The sequence below is a fragment of the Gopherus evgoodei genome, chromosome 1 (genome assembly GCF_007399415.2).
Source record: "Gopherus evgoodei ecotype Sinaloan lineage chromosome 1, rGopEvg1_v1.p, whole genome shotgun sequence".
Classification (NCBI taxonomy): domain Eukaryota; kingdom Metazoa; phylum Chordata; order Testudines; family Testudinidae; genus Gopherus; species Gopherus evgoodei.
In genome coordinates this window covers 169,644,929-169,662,280 of record NC_044322.1, presented here as the reverse complement: position 1 = coordinate 169,662,280, position 17,352 = coordinate 169,644,929, and the positions used below count along the sequence as shown (strand labels likewise).

General features: G+C 37.3%; 1 protein-coding gene across 5 annotated transcripts in view; it reads left to right on the top strand.

Annotated features, from left to right (window-relative positions):
* The window catches only part of USP16 (ubiquitin specific peptidase 16), a 27,155-nt gene extending 9,803 nt beyond the window's left edge, over positions 1-17,352 (top strand). For all 5 annotated transcript variants that reach the window (XM_030579448.1, XM_030579430.1, XM_030579466.1 and 2 more), the window contains 14 exons: positions 327-430; positions 5,166-5,353; positions 6,505-6,597; positions 7,462-7,592; positions 7,983-8,070; positions 9,132-9,207; positions 10,470-10,561; positions 11,236-11,292; positions 12,647-12,811; positions 13,420-14,086; positions 14,790-14,884; positions 16,221-16,307; positions 16,718-16,874; positions 16,998-17,352. In XM_030579448.1, coding sequence (XP_030435308.1) covers positions 327-430; positions 5,166-5,353; positions 6,505-6,597; positions 7,462-7,592; positions 7,983-8,070; positions 9,132-9,207; positions 10,470-10,561; positions 11,236-11,292; positions 12,647-12,811; positions 13,420-14,086; positions 14,790-14,884; positions 16,221-16,307; positions 16,718-16,874; positions 16,998-17,119 — 2,122 coding nt within the window. In that variant the 3' untranslated portion in view covers positions 17,120-17,352. The remainder of the gene's footprint in view (positions 1-326; positions 431-5,165; positions 5,354-6,504; positions 6,598-7,461; positions 7,593-7,982; positions 8,071-9,131; positions 9,208-10,469; positions 10,562-11,235; positions 11,293-12,646; positions 12,812-13,419; positions 14,087-14,789; positions 14,885-16,220; positions 16,308-16,717; positions 16,875-16,997) is intronic.

The window sequence follows — 17,352 nt, the reverse complement described above, 5'->3', positions numbered from 1 at the left end:
TTTTTCAGCCAGAACTCTCATTGAATTTGAGTTTTGCATGAGTAAGGAATACAGGATGTCCATAAAGTCAACAGTTAGGGTTTATGCAATTCCCTCCTCTCGTATCACTGCCACTCTTTTTCTTTAATGAAGGTAAATTGGTAACAAAAATTGTTTTTTAAATTCCTGTTTCAAGAAGATTGTTATAAAATTACAGCATTTTCAGGTGTGTATAATGGAGTAGTTCAGAAATGACTCTAGGTGTTGTGATTTGATGCCATACAAATATAATTTTAACTCAGTCTTTTTTTTTTATTGCACTCTTTTGGCTTCTTTTTGGGAGACAGGTGCTACTTGTGTGATAACGAAGTCCCATATAATAGTTCAAATCGATTGGGCCAACTCGTGGATTGTGTTAGAAAACAAGCTTGTGTTGACACACCAAGTACAGGTAGGTAACTATAAGGTATATAGTACACTGAAAGCGCCTTGAGCCCAGCAGGCACCACTGTAAATCAAGACAATACAATATCAATTGTGGGGTTTAGATGTTCGGAAAGGGGGGTCAGGATTTCACCTATTGTTTCTAAACCTTTTCAAAAGGAAAATATGGGGACAGAAAAACTTCCTTATGGAATCAGAATGTTATTCTAAGAGTATGTGTCATGTGGATTCCACTGTAGGGGCACAAGGTGCACATGAGATGAGATTATGTGAAGAGTAGCATCCATGCCTGTGCTGTGCATGTCCCCAAGGGGGACCTCCCTGAGGTCATAAAGAGCAAGGTGGCTGCAACTATATGTCAGTTCTCTTTTATTGCCCATAGCAGCAAGGAGTGTCTGCATCCTGTCCCTTAGTGGAATTTCCCCCTCCTTGCAATTTTTCTCTAGGTAGGAGAATTTCCCAACAAATTCCCCCCGTTTTTTATTTAGTTCTTTTTTATTTTTTTTAAAGTGAACTTCTCAGCACTTTGCACCATACCTTAATCTAAATAGACAAATTCAAAGCTGACCCTCCTTATGCAGTATTCTACAGAGAGAAGGTGGTGTTGAGAGCTCATCCCAAATTTATTTCCATAGTTGTCAGATTTCCATTTTAAGTGGAAATCTATTAATCTCCCTGTTTTCTTTTCAAAACCCCATTCTTCTCCAGGGGATAAGAAACTTTACATCTTGGATGTTCTAGGTTTTTGCTATATTATCTTGATAGGCCAAAGCCCTTTGGACAGTCTCCCTGTCTTTGTTGCCATAAATAGCACTTCTAAGGGGCAAGCCATTTCTTCCCAGTGAACATCTAAATAGATTACCTAGTGTATTTCACTCTATCACATGCTACTACACCCCTTCCTCCAAATACCAAAGATCATTCTACTAGAGCATAGGCTCCCTTCTCTGCATGCTTTACATGGATCCCCATTGACGTTTGCAGGGCAGCTGCACAAAGTAATCCCATTGCTGTATTAAATACTATATCTTTGACATAGCCACAAGATCATACACCAAATTTTGAAGGCCACTGTTTAATTACTGGCAATTAGAACTCCAGAATGAGGCACTGCTTATCGGCCATCTAGAGTGGAATCCACTCAAGAGTCCTATTCAAAGAAAAAAAAAAAGCCATTACTTGCCTTATAGTAACTGGTTTTTCTAGATGTCATGCTTGTGGATCCCAGACCTCTATTCATATTTTTTCAGAGTCCCCTTTACCTGAGATTTTGAATTAGCACGGAAACTGAGAGATGGTTGTGGCTGCTTTGCCCTTTATGTCCATGGTTGAGGGATGGGGAGGCACTGAGGCATTGCTATTCTAATTTTGTGCAAGGAGCATGCACATCTAAAATGGGATGACAGCATCTCTAAGAACTAGGTACTATAAGATAAGTAACCATTTTGTTTAGGTGATTACAACTGAATACAGCTTTCTCTGAACTAGTAATGTCAAGCCATTTCCTAGCAGACAGGTTGTAAAAATCATCACAACTGTCAGTTTTAGCAGAAGAACTGAGGATTCAGTGGGCTCTATGACTGAACTCCGCTTTCACCTCTAAAAGTCGTCCCTACAGATCAGAGATGAAGTGTGTTCCCTGGGCCATATTTTATCTGTCCTGTGAACTATGTGGCTGAAACCGTAACTGAAGTGTTCCTATTAACGTTACTTTGTTTCAAATTACATTTGTAGCCTTAGTCCACACTAGTTAAGATTTGAATTCCACCTCTCTTCACTTTTCTGGGCAGTGAAATGTGTCAAATAATCTTTCCAACAGGTGAGGAACGGACAAGTAGCTCCACTGACTTCTGGGACAGACATCCTTAATTATGATTATTGATGCATAAAAATTATTGCTAAAAAACAAGGCAACATTTGTTAAGAAAACTGCAATTAGTGGATAAGAGTTAACATGATCCGAGAGAGATGTATTTGAGCAGCTCAACCAACATAACCAACTTAAAGTGACTGAACTTAGTTAGCTAGGAATGAGAAGGCACAACATTTAAGGAATCCTGGAAACCTGATTTACAAGTAGGAAAATAATCTCCATTACTTTATCAGTTTCCATACTAGTCTGGAATAGTGAGGCCAAATCCTGATCCTGCTGAAGTCAGTGGGAGCTTTGCCATTGGCTTTAATGGAATCAGGAATTTGCTCACGAGCTCTAACTTGGTGTACAAAAGTGAGAAACATGGAGGGAATCTGGGTCCACTGCATTCAACAGGAACCTGAGTCATTGTGAGCGTGGTTGTTACGCTGAAGAAGACGATGCAGTCATATTGTATCTGAATGTCAGTGTCATCACCTGCCTTGTAGGTGGGAAATTTCCTGTGATGTGGAACCATAATTGGTGAAGGGTTGTTAGGATTGGCTGGCGCATGCAGCCCAGCTTGCGCTAAGTCCAGTTCACGTTTTCTCTGTTTTTCCTTCTCTTCACTTTCTTTTTGTTGTTTTTCCATTTCTCGGCGGTGGGCCATGTCTTCTTTTTCTTGTTTCCTTCTGTGGGCCACCTCTTCTTCTTCTAGTTTTCTTTTGTGGGCTGCCTCTTTGGCTGCTTGTTCTCTTTTGTAGGCTGCCAGTTTGATGCTTTCTTCCTTTTCTTTCAGCTCCACCTCTTTTTGTCTTTTTTCCAGTTGTCGCCTGTGTTCAGCTTCTTTGATTTGTTCTTTTGCCTCCCTTTTTTCCTTGGAAGTCATGGTTCCTGTTTTCTTGTGTTGGGGTGCCCTCTGGTGTTTATTGTCTGAACTGCAGGCTCTGTTGCCTCCTGGGGTCTGCCTAGCAACAGTGCCTTTTTCCCTTTCTTCCTCTAGCTAATCTTTTCAATGTAAAGTAAACCAGAAAAACCACTTTATTTGCACGTGTATTGTGCTGGTAATTGCCCCCTAATGGGAGTGCTATTGTCTGACAATAGACCCGTAATAGCTCCTTAATGGTTCCTTGCTTAATATGCAAGCCACAACTGCCAGAGAGAGCAGAAAAAAAAAATTCTCTCTGGTTCCCTTGAAAACCAAACTGTTTCTCTCTGCTTAAAAGCCCCTAGCAGAGAGAAGAAAAATATAATATTCCTACTGGCTTCTGGATTCTATCTTTCCCACAAACGCTGCCACTATGTCATAACCTAGTCCCAGATTTGGACCTTAGCGTCCAAAATATGGAGGTTAGCATGAAAACCTCCAAGCTTAGTTACCAACTTGGACCTGGTAAAGCTGCCACCACCCAAAAAATTAGTGTTTTGGGGCACTCTGGTCCTCCCCAGAAACCTTCCCTGGGGACCCCAAGACCCAAATCCCTTGAGTCTCACAACAAAGGGAAATAAACCATTTCCCTTCCCCCCTCCAGGTGTTTCCTCCCTGGGTTCCTGGAGAGATACACAGAAGCAAGCTCCCTGAATCTAAACAGAGGGATTCTACCCTCTCTATGTTCAGTCCTGGAAACAGAAGTACTTCCCTCTTCACCCAGAAGGTATGCAAAGTCAGGCTAGTAAATCTAACACACACAGATGTCCCCCTGGCTTCTTCCTCCCACCAATTCCCTGATGAGCACAGACTCAGTTCCCTGGAGTTCCCCACTAAAGAAAAACTCCAACAGGTCTTAAAAAGAAAGCTTTATATAAAAAGAAAGAAAAAGTACATAAAAATGGTCTCTCTGTATTAAGGTGACAAATACAGGGTCAATTGCTTAAAAGAAATATGAATAAACAGCCTTATTCAAAAAGAATACAATTCAAAACATTCCAGCAACTACACACATGTAAATACAAAAAATATATAAATCACTATCTGATCTTTTGTACTCACAACTGGGAAACAGAAGATTAGAAAGCAAAAGACAGAAATCCTCCCATAGCCGAGAGAGAGTACAGGCAGAAGACCAAGAACAAAGGACTCTCACACAAACTTCCCTCCACCCAGATTTGAAAAAGTCTTGTTTCCTGATTGGTCCTCTAGTCAGGTGTTTCAGGTTACTTCTTTCCAGATGAAAGAGACATTAACCCTTAGCTATCTGTTTATGACAGAGCCCCATCAAGAGAAGACTGTGGCAGCTATTTAGCAGGTGTTTTGGATGGCTTTTGTACTCAACTTCCCCAGGAACTCCCCTATTCAAACTACCTAGGAGCATCTTTCAGTGATACACATGAATTTCAGGAGAAGATCCTCAAGATACAGATGTCACTTAAATAAAAGCTCACTTGCTCTCTAACACCATCTTTCTTGGTTATAAAAGCAAGTGGCATGATGGCATGAGAACACTTACTTACAGGAGAGGTGTGTTCCACATACTTCTTTGTAGGTTGTAGCTGCCATTTCATGTGCAGCATGATCTTAGATGCTATAATGGTAGGTGCTGTAGAAAATGCTGTGGTAGAATGACTTTTGACTCCACAGATATGGAATTGCCACGAACACACATTAAATTTCAAGGTATATGTCTGTTAAATGACAGTATTCAACTGATGATTATATTAAACAGCACAGTTTAGTCTTGTTAAATTATGATGTGCAAGAAGTGACCTCAAAACCTAACATAGAAATGTTATATTTGAAATGTGACTCTTGAATGGCATGGGTTTAAAATGTAACCCTTGTAATTTTCTACTGCTGTCTTCAAAGGTGGAGCATTTTTCCAGGTCTGCTACAAAATATTATGTTTCCAACTCACCCCGAGTACCTAACATTTTTTCTTTTTTTTTATTTCAGTGTCAAAAGATCAAGAAAACAAAGAATTTGAAAATAAAAAAGTAGAAAAAGAAAACCAAAATGAGCAGGAGAAGGAAAAAAAGGAGGGCATGATCAAAGAAGACAGTTCTTCAAATACCAATGCAGAAGTGACTGTGAAAGGACTTAGTAACTTGGGGAATACATGTTTCTTTAATGCTGTTATGCAGGTACACTAAATATTGTTGTAACCACTTCAGAGTCAGATTTTTAATGTTGTATTGTAGTAACCCCAAAAGGACCTAAAATATATCAGGGCCTAATGTGGTAGGTGCTATAGAAGCATGCAGACATGATCCCTGCCCTAAAGAACTTGCAGTCTAATTGGAGACCAAACAGAACAAACAGAACACTCCCGCGGGCAGAGGGAGTGTAATTTGTGTCAGTGAGGTCAGAAAGAAGGTAGCAGTAGCAATGGAAGATGAGGGCCTGAACTAGGGTTCCAGCAGTGTAACAATAACTTAATCCATAGCTGCTCTCCTACAGTGGTTTTCATTAGCATATCTCAAAGTGCCTTTCAGAGGGAAGTGAGCATTATTATCCCCATTTTATAACTGAGCCACAGATGCAAAGTAACTTACCCAAGGTCATTCAGCAAGCTAGTGAAAGCGAGGAATAGAACCCAGGTCTCTTGTGTCCCAGTCCAATGCTCTAGCCAGTAAGCTATACTATCTTGCTCACTAGCCCACATTTGGAACTGTTATGAAGTGGGAGGATTTGGATACTGTCTGGATGTGTGAGATGAGAGAGGCAGGAGTCAGATATGCCCCCCAGTTTACACACCTGAGTGACAAACAGAATGATGGTGCTGAAAGGACGTGGAGAGCTGGGCAGGGAGTTTTGGCCATAAGAAGTTAAAATGCTTAATGATAAATCTTGGAGGAGATGTGCAGAAACACATTGGGAGTGGAAAGGCAAACTTGTGAGTGAGTGGTACAAACTGTTTGCTGTGTTATATTTATTACACTTTTATAACGACTCATCTGTTTTGCCTATAATAATATGAACTGTAGACTATAACTCAGGGTACAGAGATTAAGGATATAACTGAAAATGGTTGGTGCTAACTCTTTTTCAAATGTTAAATGTTTTAAACAAGAAGTTGTTAATTAATATTCTTATAATACCGTTAGAGTTCTCAGTGAAAATAACCCCACTTTCTCAAACTTCCTACAGTTGTATCCAGTGTGGTAGTTTGCACTCAGCTTCTAGGTTTTGTAAGAATAATGTTGTAACCACTACATTATGCACTGCATTCATTGCATCAGTAGTTGAGTTTTCCTAATTACCAGACTTGATTTGATTTTTTGATCTCTTACAGAATTTATCACAGACACCAGTTCTGAGAGAGCTGTTGAAGGAGGTTAAAATGCCTGGAACAACAGTTAACATTGAGCCACCGGAATTTTCAACAGTATGTACGCTGCAGTTTATAAAGTAATTTTTTAGGTGCATTAAAAATCCAGTCAGTTTTTTTGGGTTTTGAGGAAATTTTAAGGAAAAACATTAAGTCCTGTCTCCATTAAAATCAGTGGGAGTTTTGCTATTGACTTCACTGGAGTCAGAAATTCACCCAAGATGTACTGTTAAGTGGCAGATTTAATATTCTGAATATTGTAAATTCATAGAAGTATTTCCATTACAATGAAATTCCCATCACATTAAAAAAATTATTCTTGTAACTTTGGCATCAGTGAGGTCTGGTCAGATGCCACTTTCAATCAAATTTTAAAATGTGCAAAGGAAAGGAAGGATAATCACAGCCCTTTGATGTGATCCTGCTATTCCTTCAGCCTGGGGACTTGGGAGCTTATACATTTTTAAAAATTAAAATGAAAGCTAAGGAAATCCCTGGAAACTTAACTTTGATAGTCTACGTTTCATTAACTTGAGGGTATGTTTGGGTTATTTTGTGCATTGTAAAGCAGGAATAAACACAAAAAATGGCACCATTTAAAAAAATACGAGGAAAAATAGAACATTCAGATTGAAATTAAACAATAAATTATCCTTAGTGTGCTGAGTCTAAGGATACTGTGTAATGAGGAAATGTTCTCCAACCATTTCTGCCTTATGCAAACTTATTCCCTATCGTTTCATTTAGAAAATCAGAGAATTAGGTTTTTACTAAATGTTGTTTTATAATGGATCGTATTTCAGGAAGTTAAAACAAGTGTTCAGTTTTTCTAATATTGAGCTAATTTCAAATGAATCCATAGCTCTGACTGAATTAAGAATGCAAAACAAAACTTGATTTTTGTTTTTGTTGTTTAAAAAGGAACCTCTGGCGATAAAACTTGAGCAACCTGGGCCGCTTACATTAGCTATGTGCCAGTTCCTTTCAGAGATGCAAGAGACAAAAAAGGGAACCGTCACTCCTAAAGAACTCTTTGCTCAAGTTTGTAAAAAGTGAGTATCTGCACATAATGCATTGTAATAATGACTGAAAGAATATTGTTAACATTGGATTATATAGTAGTAGGGCAGTTTTTACTATTAACAAAAAATGTTTTCATTTGTGTCTCGTGCATATGCCAGCAGAAGTTCAGATGGTATCTATAAACTTTTCAAAGACATTGGTGTAGACTAAAATAGAAATGAGTTAAAGTGAAATGAAAGAAGCGTATAAAATGAGACTTTCTACCCTCTCAGCTTCATATTTTTTCAGAAGTTCCCATATACCTACAGGTATCTGTTTCATCAGCACTTGAGATTTGTTTCTGTCTTCTGTGGACAAGCTGAAAATAATTCACATTTTAAGTTTATATATATTATATAATTCTCATTCCGTTTAAACAGAGCAATACGGTTTAAAGGTTACCAGCAGCAAGACAGCCAGGAATTGCTTCGTTATTTACTGGATGGGATGAGGGCAGAAGAGATCCAAGTAAGTTCTTATTTCATTGTAGTATATAACAATGTGGGTGTTGTCTAAGTATACTGATTTTAGTGCTTTGTTAGAGTAAACCTTATTCTTAATGTCTTTTATTATTGTTAGGTGTATTGTAACAGTTTTAAGTTTTAGTCCTTTTCGTTAGGTCTGCAAAGAATTTTTAGACCTCATCCCAACTAATACTGAACTGACTTGTCCGCATTGTCATTTGCATGATTGTGTGATCAATGTTAGGATTTTGAGGAGGGCTAGTTAGAGGATTTCTTTATCCTCTCTCTTCCCAGTCATCCATAAAAGGAGGCTATTTAGGCTGCCATCTGCAGTCTGCTATGGTAGAGGAAGGGAGTCCAGCTGGTTGTACTTGGACTTGGCCATAGCTGTGAATACTTAGAGGGGAAAACAAGTCAATGAATATTGTTCTCTAGATAAAACTGTGGTCCTGGAGGGGTGCATTCTGGCGAATCTTGGGTTATTTTCTGTCTTTTGTTGATGGTATACTAATAGAATCAAGAGTACTAAACAGTGGGCCCAGTTCTGCCCATGTTGAAAGCAATGGGTTAATATGAACATAACAAGAACTTGAAATAGGTGTCTGAAGTCCTTGTAAATATTAATAAGTTGCTGGCCTCATATTGCTGTAGAAGCACCTTGAAAAGCAATTGGTTTGGAAGGTGGTTGGTTGTCTACTAGAGTTTTATAAAACAAAATATTTGTTTTAGTAGGGTGAGGGATCCTTGCGGAGGATTTATGGTTTGTTTGCATCAGGGCTTACTTGGGAGACTGTTTATTCCTTGGACTTCCTACTAAATATATTAACCAAAACACCTGGAAATAGCTTTAAAAAAGCCCAAATGTGGGGAATATTTCATGTTTCTGCAGAGTGCAGACAGTCTTGTTACTTTCCTAGGATGGGGGTTATAGTTTATTAAACTTAATTCTTTTTAATTGGTGAAGATGGAATTCTATCCAACTGAAATGCTTAACTGAACACGCATTTAGGAAACAATGTTTTGTAAAGTCTTATGATGGAATATTTATTTACTCTTAACTTTCAGCGAGTAAGTGTTGGAATATTTAAAGCATTGAATGACTCTGACCAAAAAAATGAAGAGCTAAAAAAGAAAATTAAAGGTAAAATAACAGTTTAATATTATTTTTGATGATTGAAACCTGGACAATGCATTACTCATGCATTTATTTTAATATTTTCAAATGTTATTTAATTGCATGATTTAACACACATTTTCTAAATTAACATATTGTCTAGAGCAGTGGTTCTTGAAACCAGTCCGCCAATTATTCAGGGAAAGCCCCTGACAGGCCGGGATGGTTTGTTTAACTGCCATGTCCGCAGGTTCGGCCGATCGTGGCTTCCACTGGCTGCAGTTTGCCGTGCCAGGCCAATCGGGGCTGCGGGAAGGGCGGCCAGCACATTACTTGGCCCCCGGTGCTACCCACAGCCCCCACTTGCCTGGAGCTGTGAACCACGACCAGTCATAGTTGCGATTGGCTGAACCTGCAGGTGCGGCAGGTAAACAAATCGACCCGGCCTGCCAGGGGCTTTCCCTGAACAAGCGGCAGACTGACTTTGAGAACCGCTGCTCTAGAGTATCAAGCCTAAGAATTATGCTTACGCTACTCATTCAAAGGGCCTATTGACTTCGGTAGGAGCACTATCATGGGTAAAATAAGCAAGATTTGACCCTATCTTCATTATGCATTACATATAGACACTATATAACAAACTGAAATCTCAAAGTACTTAAATTTGATTACAGCTGGGCATATCTAACCTTCCCAATGAAAGTCTGCTACCACTGTGGTGTATATTTTTGAGCATGGCAAAGTACACACTAGCAAGGAGAGGAGGAGAAGTATCATTTACCTAATTCAAAATCCCAACCACCTAGGATTTCCTTCTTAGGTCCCCAAATAAGTGCCAACTGGCTCCACTTTGTTTTTAATTTGAGATTTGTTAGGATTGCAGTTTGACTTGAGATGGTTCCTAGATTATTTAAAAACCTTGAAAAAAATTTTGTAAACCTTGTGCTGTATGAATTGTGAGAAGGTAGAGTGGGAAAGAGATGCAGCTGAGAAATGTTATAAAGATGCTTATTTAATTTAAACAATTTAAAACTATTTTTCTAACAGCCTCTATCTTTCTCTCTACCTTCATGCCACCATGTTCCCCTGCCCCCATCCTCCAAAATCTGTGAAGCTCTTTTTTTTTCTCTAGGAAAACAAACACAAAGCACAACAAATGCAAACCATAGACTTTACACTGCAACTTCTCTGTTTACACACAGCTTAACATCAAATCACCTCAAAGTCACTAATGTACAGGTGAAGTTATTGTTTATGACATATATTTGAATGAATTCTCTGATTTTCAGAGTATGAAAAAAAAAAGGCAGTACCAACCTTTGTGGACAGAATCTTTGGTGGAGAATTATCTAGTACAATCATGTGTGACGAGTGCAGAACGGTATGTAGACGGTCTGCTTGGTATAGTCTAAAACACTGTATACGACTTGTGCACAGAAGAAACAAGTTGTAATATACTTAGAAATAAGATGTATGAGATAAGAGTTTATTAAATGAAGGAAACTAGGCGGCAGGAGTTGCAAGTTTCTCAAAAGGTAAAATTTGACAGAAATATCTGTTCACCTGTGCTGCAAATTTCATCTGTTTTCTTGGGACTTGATGCGGGGATGAGAACTGAATGCTTGGAGAAGATTGCATGGATGCTTCTCTTAATTCTGAAAAATTGCAGGGATCCTGAGTTACGAGATTTAATAGGGATGTTGGTTTTGGTTCATAAGTTCCTGTTTTGTAAATATAAATATAAACAGTCATAATTAGTATGTGCAAGTAAGAGCATGCATTGGGTGCTATCCCAGAAACAGGCAAAAGAGAAGGGAAGCAAATGGCAAAGATGCTAAACTCAAAAAATTCTAAGCCAGGACTTGTTTTTTTTTAAGAGCTTAAGTCCGTAGGTAGGCGTGTTAATAAATGACTAGATTTCAAGAAATGGTGAGCCGTTCTCCCCTGCCCCCATTACATCCACAGCGGAGTGCTAGCTTCTAATTTGTGTTTAAACTTCTAACTAATAAAAACAAAGTTTCTCTAATTATATTAAGTAAAATCTGTTTGCTTAAGGTGTCCTTGGTCCATGAGTCTTTCCTTGATTTGTCACTGCCTGTGTTAGATGATCAGGTAAGAATCAGATTTTTTTTGTTTTTTAATATATATTTGTTTTGGTGTGCAGTTCTGTTAGCTGGATCTTAGAGAGGAAATTTTTTAAAAAGGCACATTTTAAAATTACGTACATCTTCAATAATCTTACCTAATAAAGTTGCACAATAAAATGATGGAGAACAACAATGCATTTTATTAAAGTAAGTTCTACAGGTTGTGGCTACACAATCCCTCTTTGAAAATTATCTGATGGTTGGAAATGCTACGGTAGGCAGGACATTGGTGATTTTACTGCCATGTCTGCTAATCTTCCTGTCATTAGTTAGTGCCTTGGTCAGAAAAAATCTGCTAAGCTGAAAGGCTGGCTGACTTGTAAAGAATGTTCTCTCAGGTAAGCATTTAGGCATTCTTCAGTGTTATGAGTCTAAAATTTAAATAGATCTCATGATATTAATGTGTCAATAGCCAGATTTTCCTGAGGCAAATTAGATGGTTCTTCAGATATTAAGTTCCTGTCTATTTACTGCACTGGGAACAGTAATGGAGGCTTCCTATCTAATATTGATACTCAGAGCCTTATCATATTCTCTCAAGGTGAAGAGACATATGGTTAGAGCATTTACTTAACTGATCAATCTAAAAATAGCTTAACTGTTTTAGATTTATATCTTTCATTTTTGCCATCAGCACACACATTATATCTCCTTTCATCTTCAAAACATATGTAAGTAGTACTACACTTAAAAAAACCAAAAAAAACAACACTAAGGGAAGAAACTTTAAAAACACACATTTAATCCAAAGGATAAAATGTTCCTGCATTGACTGGCCTTTTTTTCATATTAATAGAAGCAAATAGAGCGCCTGATCCTGCAAACACTTACTGCCTATTTATTGAAGTTACTTTAAAATATCTAAAATATTTAGTATCTTCTGTGGATTCAGTGAGATTCATATCAGTAAACCAGAATGTTAAGTTCCATCTTTAAATGTTTATGGCTTGGTTCTGCTATCCTGACTCGTAATGAGTAGCATTGTACTCTGCAAGCATAGATTTCAGTGGGGTTGCTTGTGGAGTAACGTACTACCCAGTAAGAGTAAGAGCAGTGGAATCTGTGTCTGTGTGTATGTGAGAATGTTTTGTTACAATACCTAAAAAGTCAGCAGGTTAATTTTAAAATTCTTAGTAATATGCTAGTCTCTCTGCAATTTTTGTTTGGGAGGCTGAGGGAAAATACTGTTTTTGTTATGTTATTTTGGAAAAAACCCACAACTGATATTAAATTAAATCTTTAATCTGAAATCTTTGTCCTTGAAACTATGATGGTGGCACCATGTTTATTTGTTTGATCAAATCTGTTTTGATTTTTAGAGTGTTAAGAAAAGTTCAAATGAGAAAAATGTTAAAAAGATGAAGGAAAAGGCAGATGAAGAGGATGAAGACAATGACAGTTATATGAAGGAAAGGGGTGATAATCCTGGTGCAAGTAAGCACCTGCAGAAGAAAGCAAAGAAGCAAGCCAAAAAGCAAGCCAAGGTTGGTTATGATGCAAAAATAAACATTAAGCACTTTCACCCTGGGCATAAGATAAAATGCTAGACTTTTTGTTTAGTCCACTTTGTGTAGGATGAACATTTGCAAGGGAACAACTAACAATTTCTCCCCCCTCAAGTGCAAAGCTTACAGGAACAGTTATCTTATTTTACCTGTTGTGAAGTTGTATTTATTTTCTGTTGCCTGCTTTCCTAATGCAGCAGCATTAACATACACCAGAAGGCTTTTCTCTTGTCAGTGACTGCAAGAGAAGCACTTAGATGGTTCTGGAGGTATATAGGCAAGAGAGAACATTTTGGGGATATAAAAGAAATTCAGATTTGGCTTGCAGGATGAGTATTCTAATTGGAAGTGTGGGAGGACTGCATCTGAGAAGTTGAGTGAGAGTGATACTGGCCATAATCGTTTTGAGTTGATGCGCTCTGATTATGATCGCTAAATTAGATCATTCCCTCTTTAAATGGCAACTCCCGTTGCTTGAAGTAATAAGGTATTTCCATAATAAATGGTGCATAGCAGATAAAAATACAGCAACTTTTTCTTTGCTTTTATACAATATTGTACAGTACACTGCATATTTTTATTTGTAGAACCAGCGTCGGCAGCAAAAAATTCAAGGAAAGGTGCTTCAGATAACCAGTGTATGTTCTATGGAACAATCTGAAGAAAATGTGAAGGAAGATAAAGAAACTAAAGGAGAAATAAACTCTGAAGTCACTGACCTGAAAGAAGAGGAGGAATCTTCCAGTCAGTGTGAAGAACTTTGCTTAAATCAGGAAGGTTTAAATGATCAAGAGAATAGTTCAGATGTACATAGTGCCCATGAAAGTATAAAAAGTCCAGAACAAGAATATGAAGATAATGAAACCAATATGGTTGTTGCTATGAAAGGCTTAGTTTCTACTACTGAGTGTATTAGTGGACTTGACAATCTGTCTGTTAAAGAAGATTATCATGGGGAAGAGGAGGAACTTGCTACTAACTTAGGAAAATTACACTTAGATGTTGTTACTGACTCTGATATGGATATCTTGGATGACCTTCATATGACTGAGTTAAAAACATATGAGGTGGTGAATGAGGACCCAGAAACAGCATTTTGTACTCTTGCAAACAGGGAAGACCTAAACATAGAAGAAGGTTCAATCCTTCATTGTTTATATCAGTTCACTCATAATGAGAAACTCAGTGAGATCAATAAATTGCTCTGTGATGTATGCACACAAAGACATTATGGACCAAAGGCTAGTGGAAAAAGTATGCCAATTAAGTTTTACTTACAAACTAGAAAACCAACTCTAAATCTGTCTATATATGTTATCTTTGTTTTCTTTGCTTGTTTTTAAACAGGTTTGCATGGGTAGTTTCTCTTGTATCTATTGATATCCAGTATTTAACGGCCAGACTGAACCCCTTACTCCTATTAGTGAGCACTTACTCATGAGTAGCCCTATTGTCTTCAACGGAACTACTTGTAAGTTACCACCGGTATAGAGCAAGGGGGCTCACAGTCTGGCTCTATAGTAGGACGGAACATGAAGCGATTTTTTAAAACTCTTTAAATGTTAAACTTTTAAAATTTACTATAGCACATGGGCCATAGGAGGAGAACATGCAGAAATTTGCCCAGCAGACTAATAAAAGCACCATTCAGCATGTAATTCTGTAGAAGTCCTAGAAATGAGTGTTAGAACTCACCCTATTCAAGTAGATGATGTGGTAATGTGATATACATTAGTTAGTCTCTTGAACGAGGACCATCATGAAGATAGCAACTTGTAAACATTTATAATTTTGAAGGGAAATCATCAGTGTCTTAAATATACTATAATGATGGATTAAATAAATTGTTTCCAGTCCTAGTACGTGATTTTACTCACTTTCATATTAGAAAAATTTTACACGTTGTTATTGCATTATTCTTGACTATCTAACCAATGGTGCTCTCTCTTTCCTTTAGGTGAGAAGAAGCATGTTTACACTAATGCCAAAAAGCAAATGTTAATTTCTCTTGCTCCTCCAATTTTAACACTTCACTTAAAGAGATTTCAACAGGTATTATTAACTGGTTAACTCTTGTATTTTAAAATTGTATATAGTAATAACCCATGGAAGTTAATGGATCTTAACTTCCGTATAATCTTGTTACATTAAATACTATTCTTTCTACAACTTTAGAAGTAATATATAGGTAATGTGAGAAATAGTCCTGATGCACTTATTCCTGTTACTCTTGCTTACTGTAATAGTTCTTAGAATTTTTGAGTTATTCTAGCAAAGGGAGATTTAGTAAAACAATTTAACTACCAGAAATGTAGAATTAAGAAATATAGACAAAAAATAAATAGACTCATGCTGAAAAACAAACTTACTAAATATGGAGAAGGATGATCTGCAACAGAAATCCGCTCTAAGAAATACATAAATAGAAAGCAGTACAGCTAAAGACATCTAAGTGCTGATGATTGGCAGTAAATTAGATACTAGCTTGCAATGTGTTCATGTACTTTGAAAGGGTGTAAATATACAGAGCATCATATTAACTACAGAGGTTATATTCCCTCTGTACCCAGATTATGACTTTCAGTTTGAGGCTCTTCAATATCGGAAAAACAGCAATAAACTAGAGAGAAATGAGAAGGGGAAAGTGAATATCAGAAAGGATTGACTTAAAAGTTTAAAATTAATAATTACATAATGCACCCTGGCCAAACAATCAAGTAAGGATATAACTGTCTAAGTAGCTGAAACTCCAGGAGTGAGCAGAATTGTGTAAAATGATCCAGTGGGATATATTTGTGATTAAATTAAAAGAAGGAAGCTGGGGAAGCTTTTCTAGATGTTCAGCATTAGTACCTATTGAGCTGTAGAGTAGCATTTGAATGAAAGTGAAAGAAGGCTCATCACTTGAGACTTTTTTAAAACCAGGCTGGAGAATGTAGTATAGACAATCTTTCTACACTGTCTTTAGCAATGGATCAGAGGTTGTCCTCCAACTTGAATTTTTATAAGTATACTCTTCTTATAACTGTACTGCTATTGTCATTAATGCCAATACACACTAAATCTGTAAATTAAACAGCCATGTAGCCCTATGCTCCAGAGAAATGTGTAGAGAAATCATAGACAGGAGGAAATTTGGAACATGGCCATAAAGAACTGAAAAGCATGACTGTTGGAAGTAATAGTCTCTTTCCTCTTCCCTACCCCGCAACTTTGTTTTCCATCCAAAGATTGGTTGTGTTCTAAATGAATCTTTGAAGTCTTGTTGGAATTTTTTAAAATAACTAAACTTGTAACCTTTTCAGAACAGACTTCTATCACCTGTTTATGTATGTCATGATTTAAGGTCCTGTTTGTGTTTCTTAATTTCTATCTTTCTTATTTCTAGGCAGGATTCAATCTATGTAAAGTTAACAAACACATAAAGTTTCCAGAAGTGATAGACTTGGCTCCTTTCTGTGCAATTAAATGCAAGGCAAGTAAAAAAATCCTTAAATTTTTTTCAAACCCTTATAGCAAGAGGTGTTTGCTTGTTTTTGAAAACTGTTTTGGTATGTTCTCAAAACAGTCAGCCATTAATCAGAATCTCCCCATACCATATCCCAAAACTTCACTGACCCCATCATATGACAAATATGATATACTATATGTAAATACAGTTGAGTTCTTACGTTAGAGATCTGCTGTAGTGTACTTCAAATTTTAAACATTGGTCATATCCATAGTCATTAACGCACTGCTTCTACGCTGACAAGTGGAATCAGAACTGACTCAGTACAGAACAATGGAATCAAAACACACTGGTCTGAAAGGCTGACATTTCAGCTGGGTTGAATCTCAGTATCTGTACTACACTGACACTATAACAAAATTGTCACTTCACAGAACGTTGCTGAAGGGAATAGAAGAGTATTGTACTCTCTCTATGGGGTGGTTGAACATAGTGGCACAATGAGGTCTGGACACTACACTGCCTATGTCAAGATGAGAACTCTGAGAAACCACCTTTCTGATCTTGTTCTCCGTGGAGAAATTCCCCAAGGTAAGCGTCACCAGTATTTTCACAACAGTCCAATCTTCAATGGAATTTTTCTAAACTGATAGTAACTTGTGACATTTCTGCTTCAGCACTACTTTTAAGATTTTTTTAAATTTTTGTTCACAGCTTTAGAAACTGAATCAGCAGGACAGTGGTTTCACATCAGTGATACCCATGTGCAACGTGTAGCTGTATCTAAAGTGCTGAATTCACAAGCTTATCTCCTGTTCTACGAACGACTGCTATAATTAACCTGCGATGTGTTCCTCACACAATACTTTTTGGTTTTTTAACAGCTTAAAATAAATGTTAAATCAGAGAAAAATGACTTGTAAATAGTTTCAAGTCTAATTGAACATGATCTACTGCAGAAATCTCATGCTTCCTAGAAATACTGGCAGATGAAATATTAACTGATACTTTTCCAATAGTTCCATTGCTTTTAAATAAAAAGCTATTTTTTTCTTTTTCCATAACATAA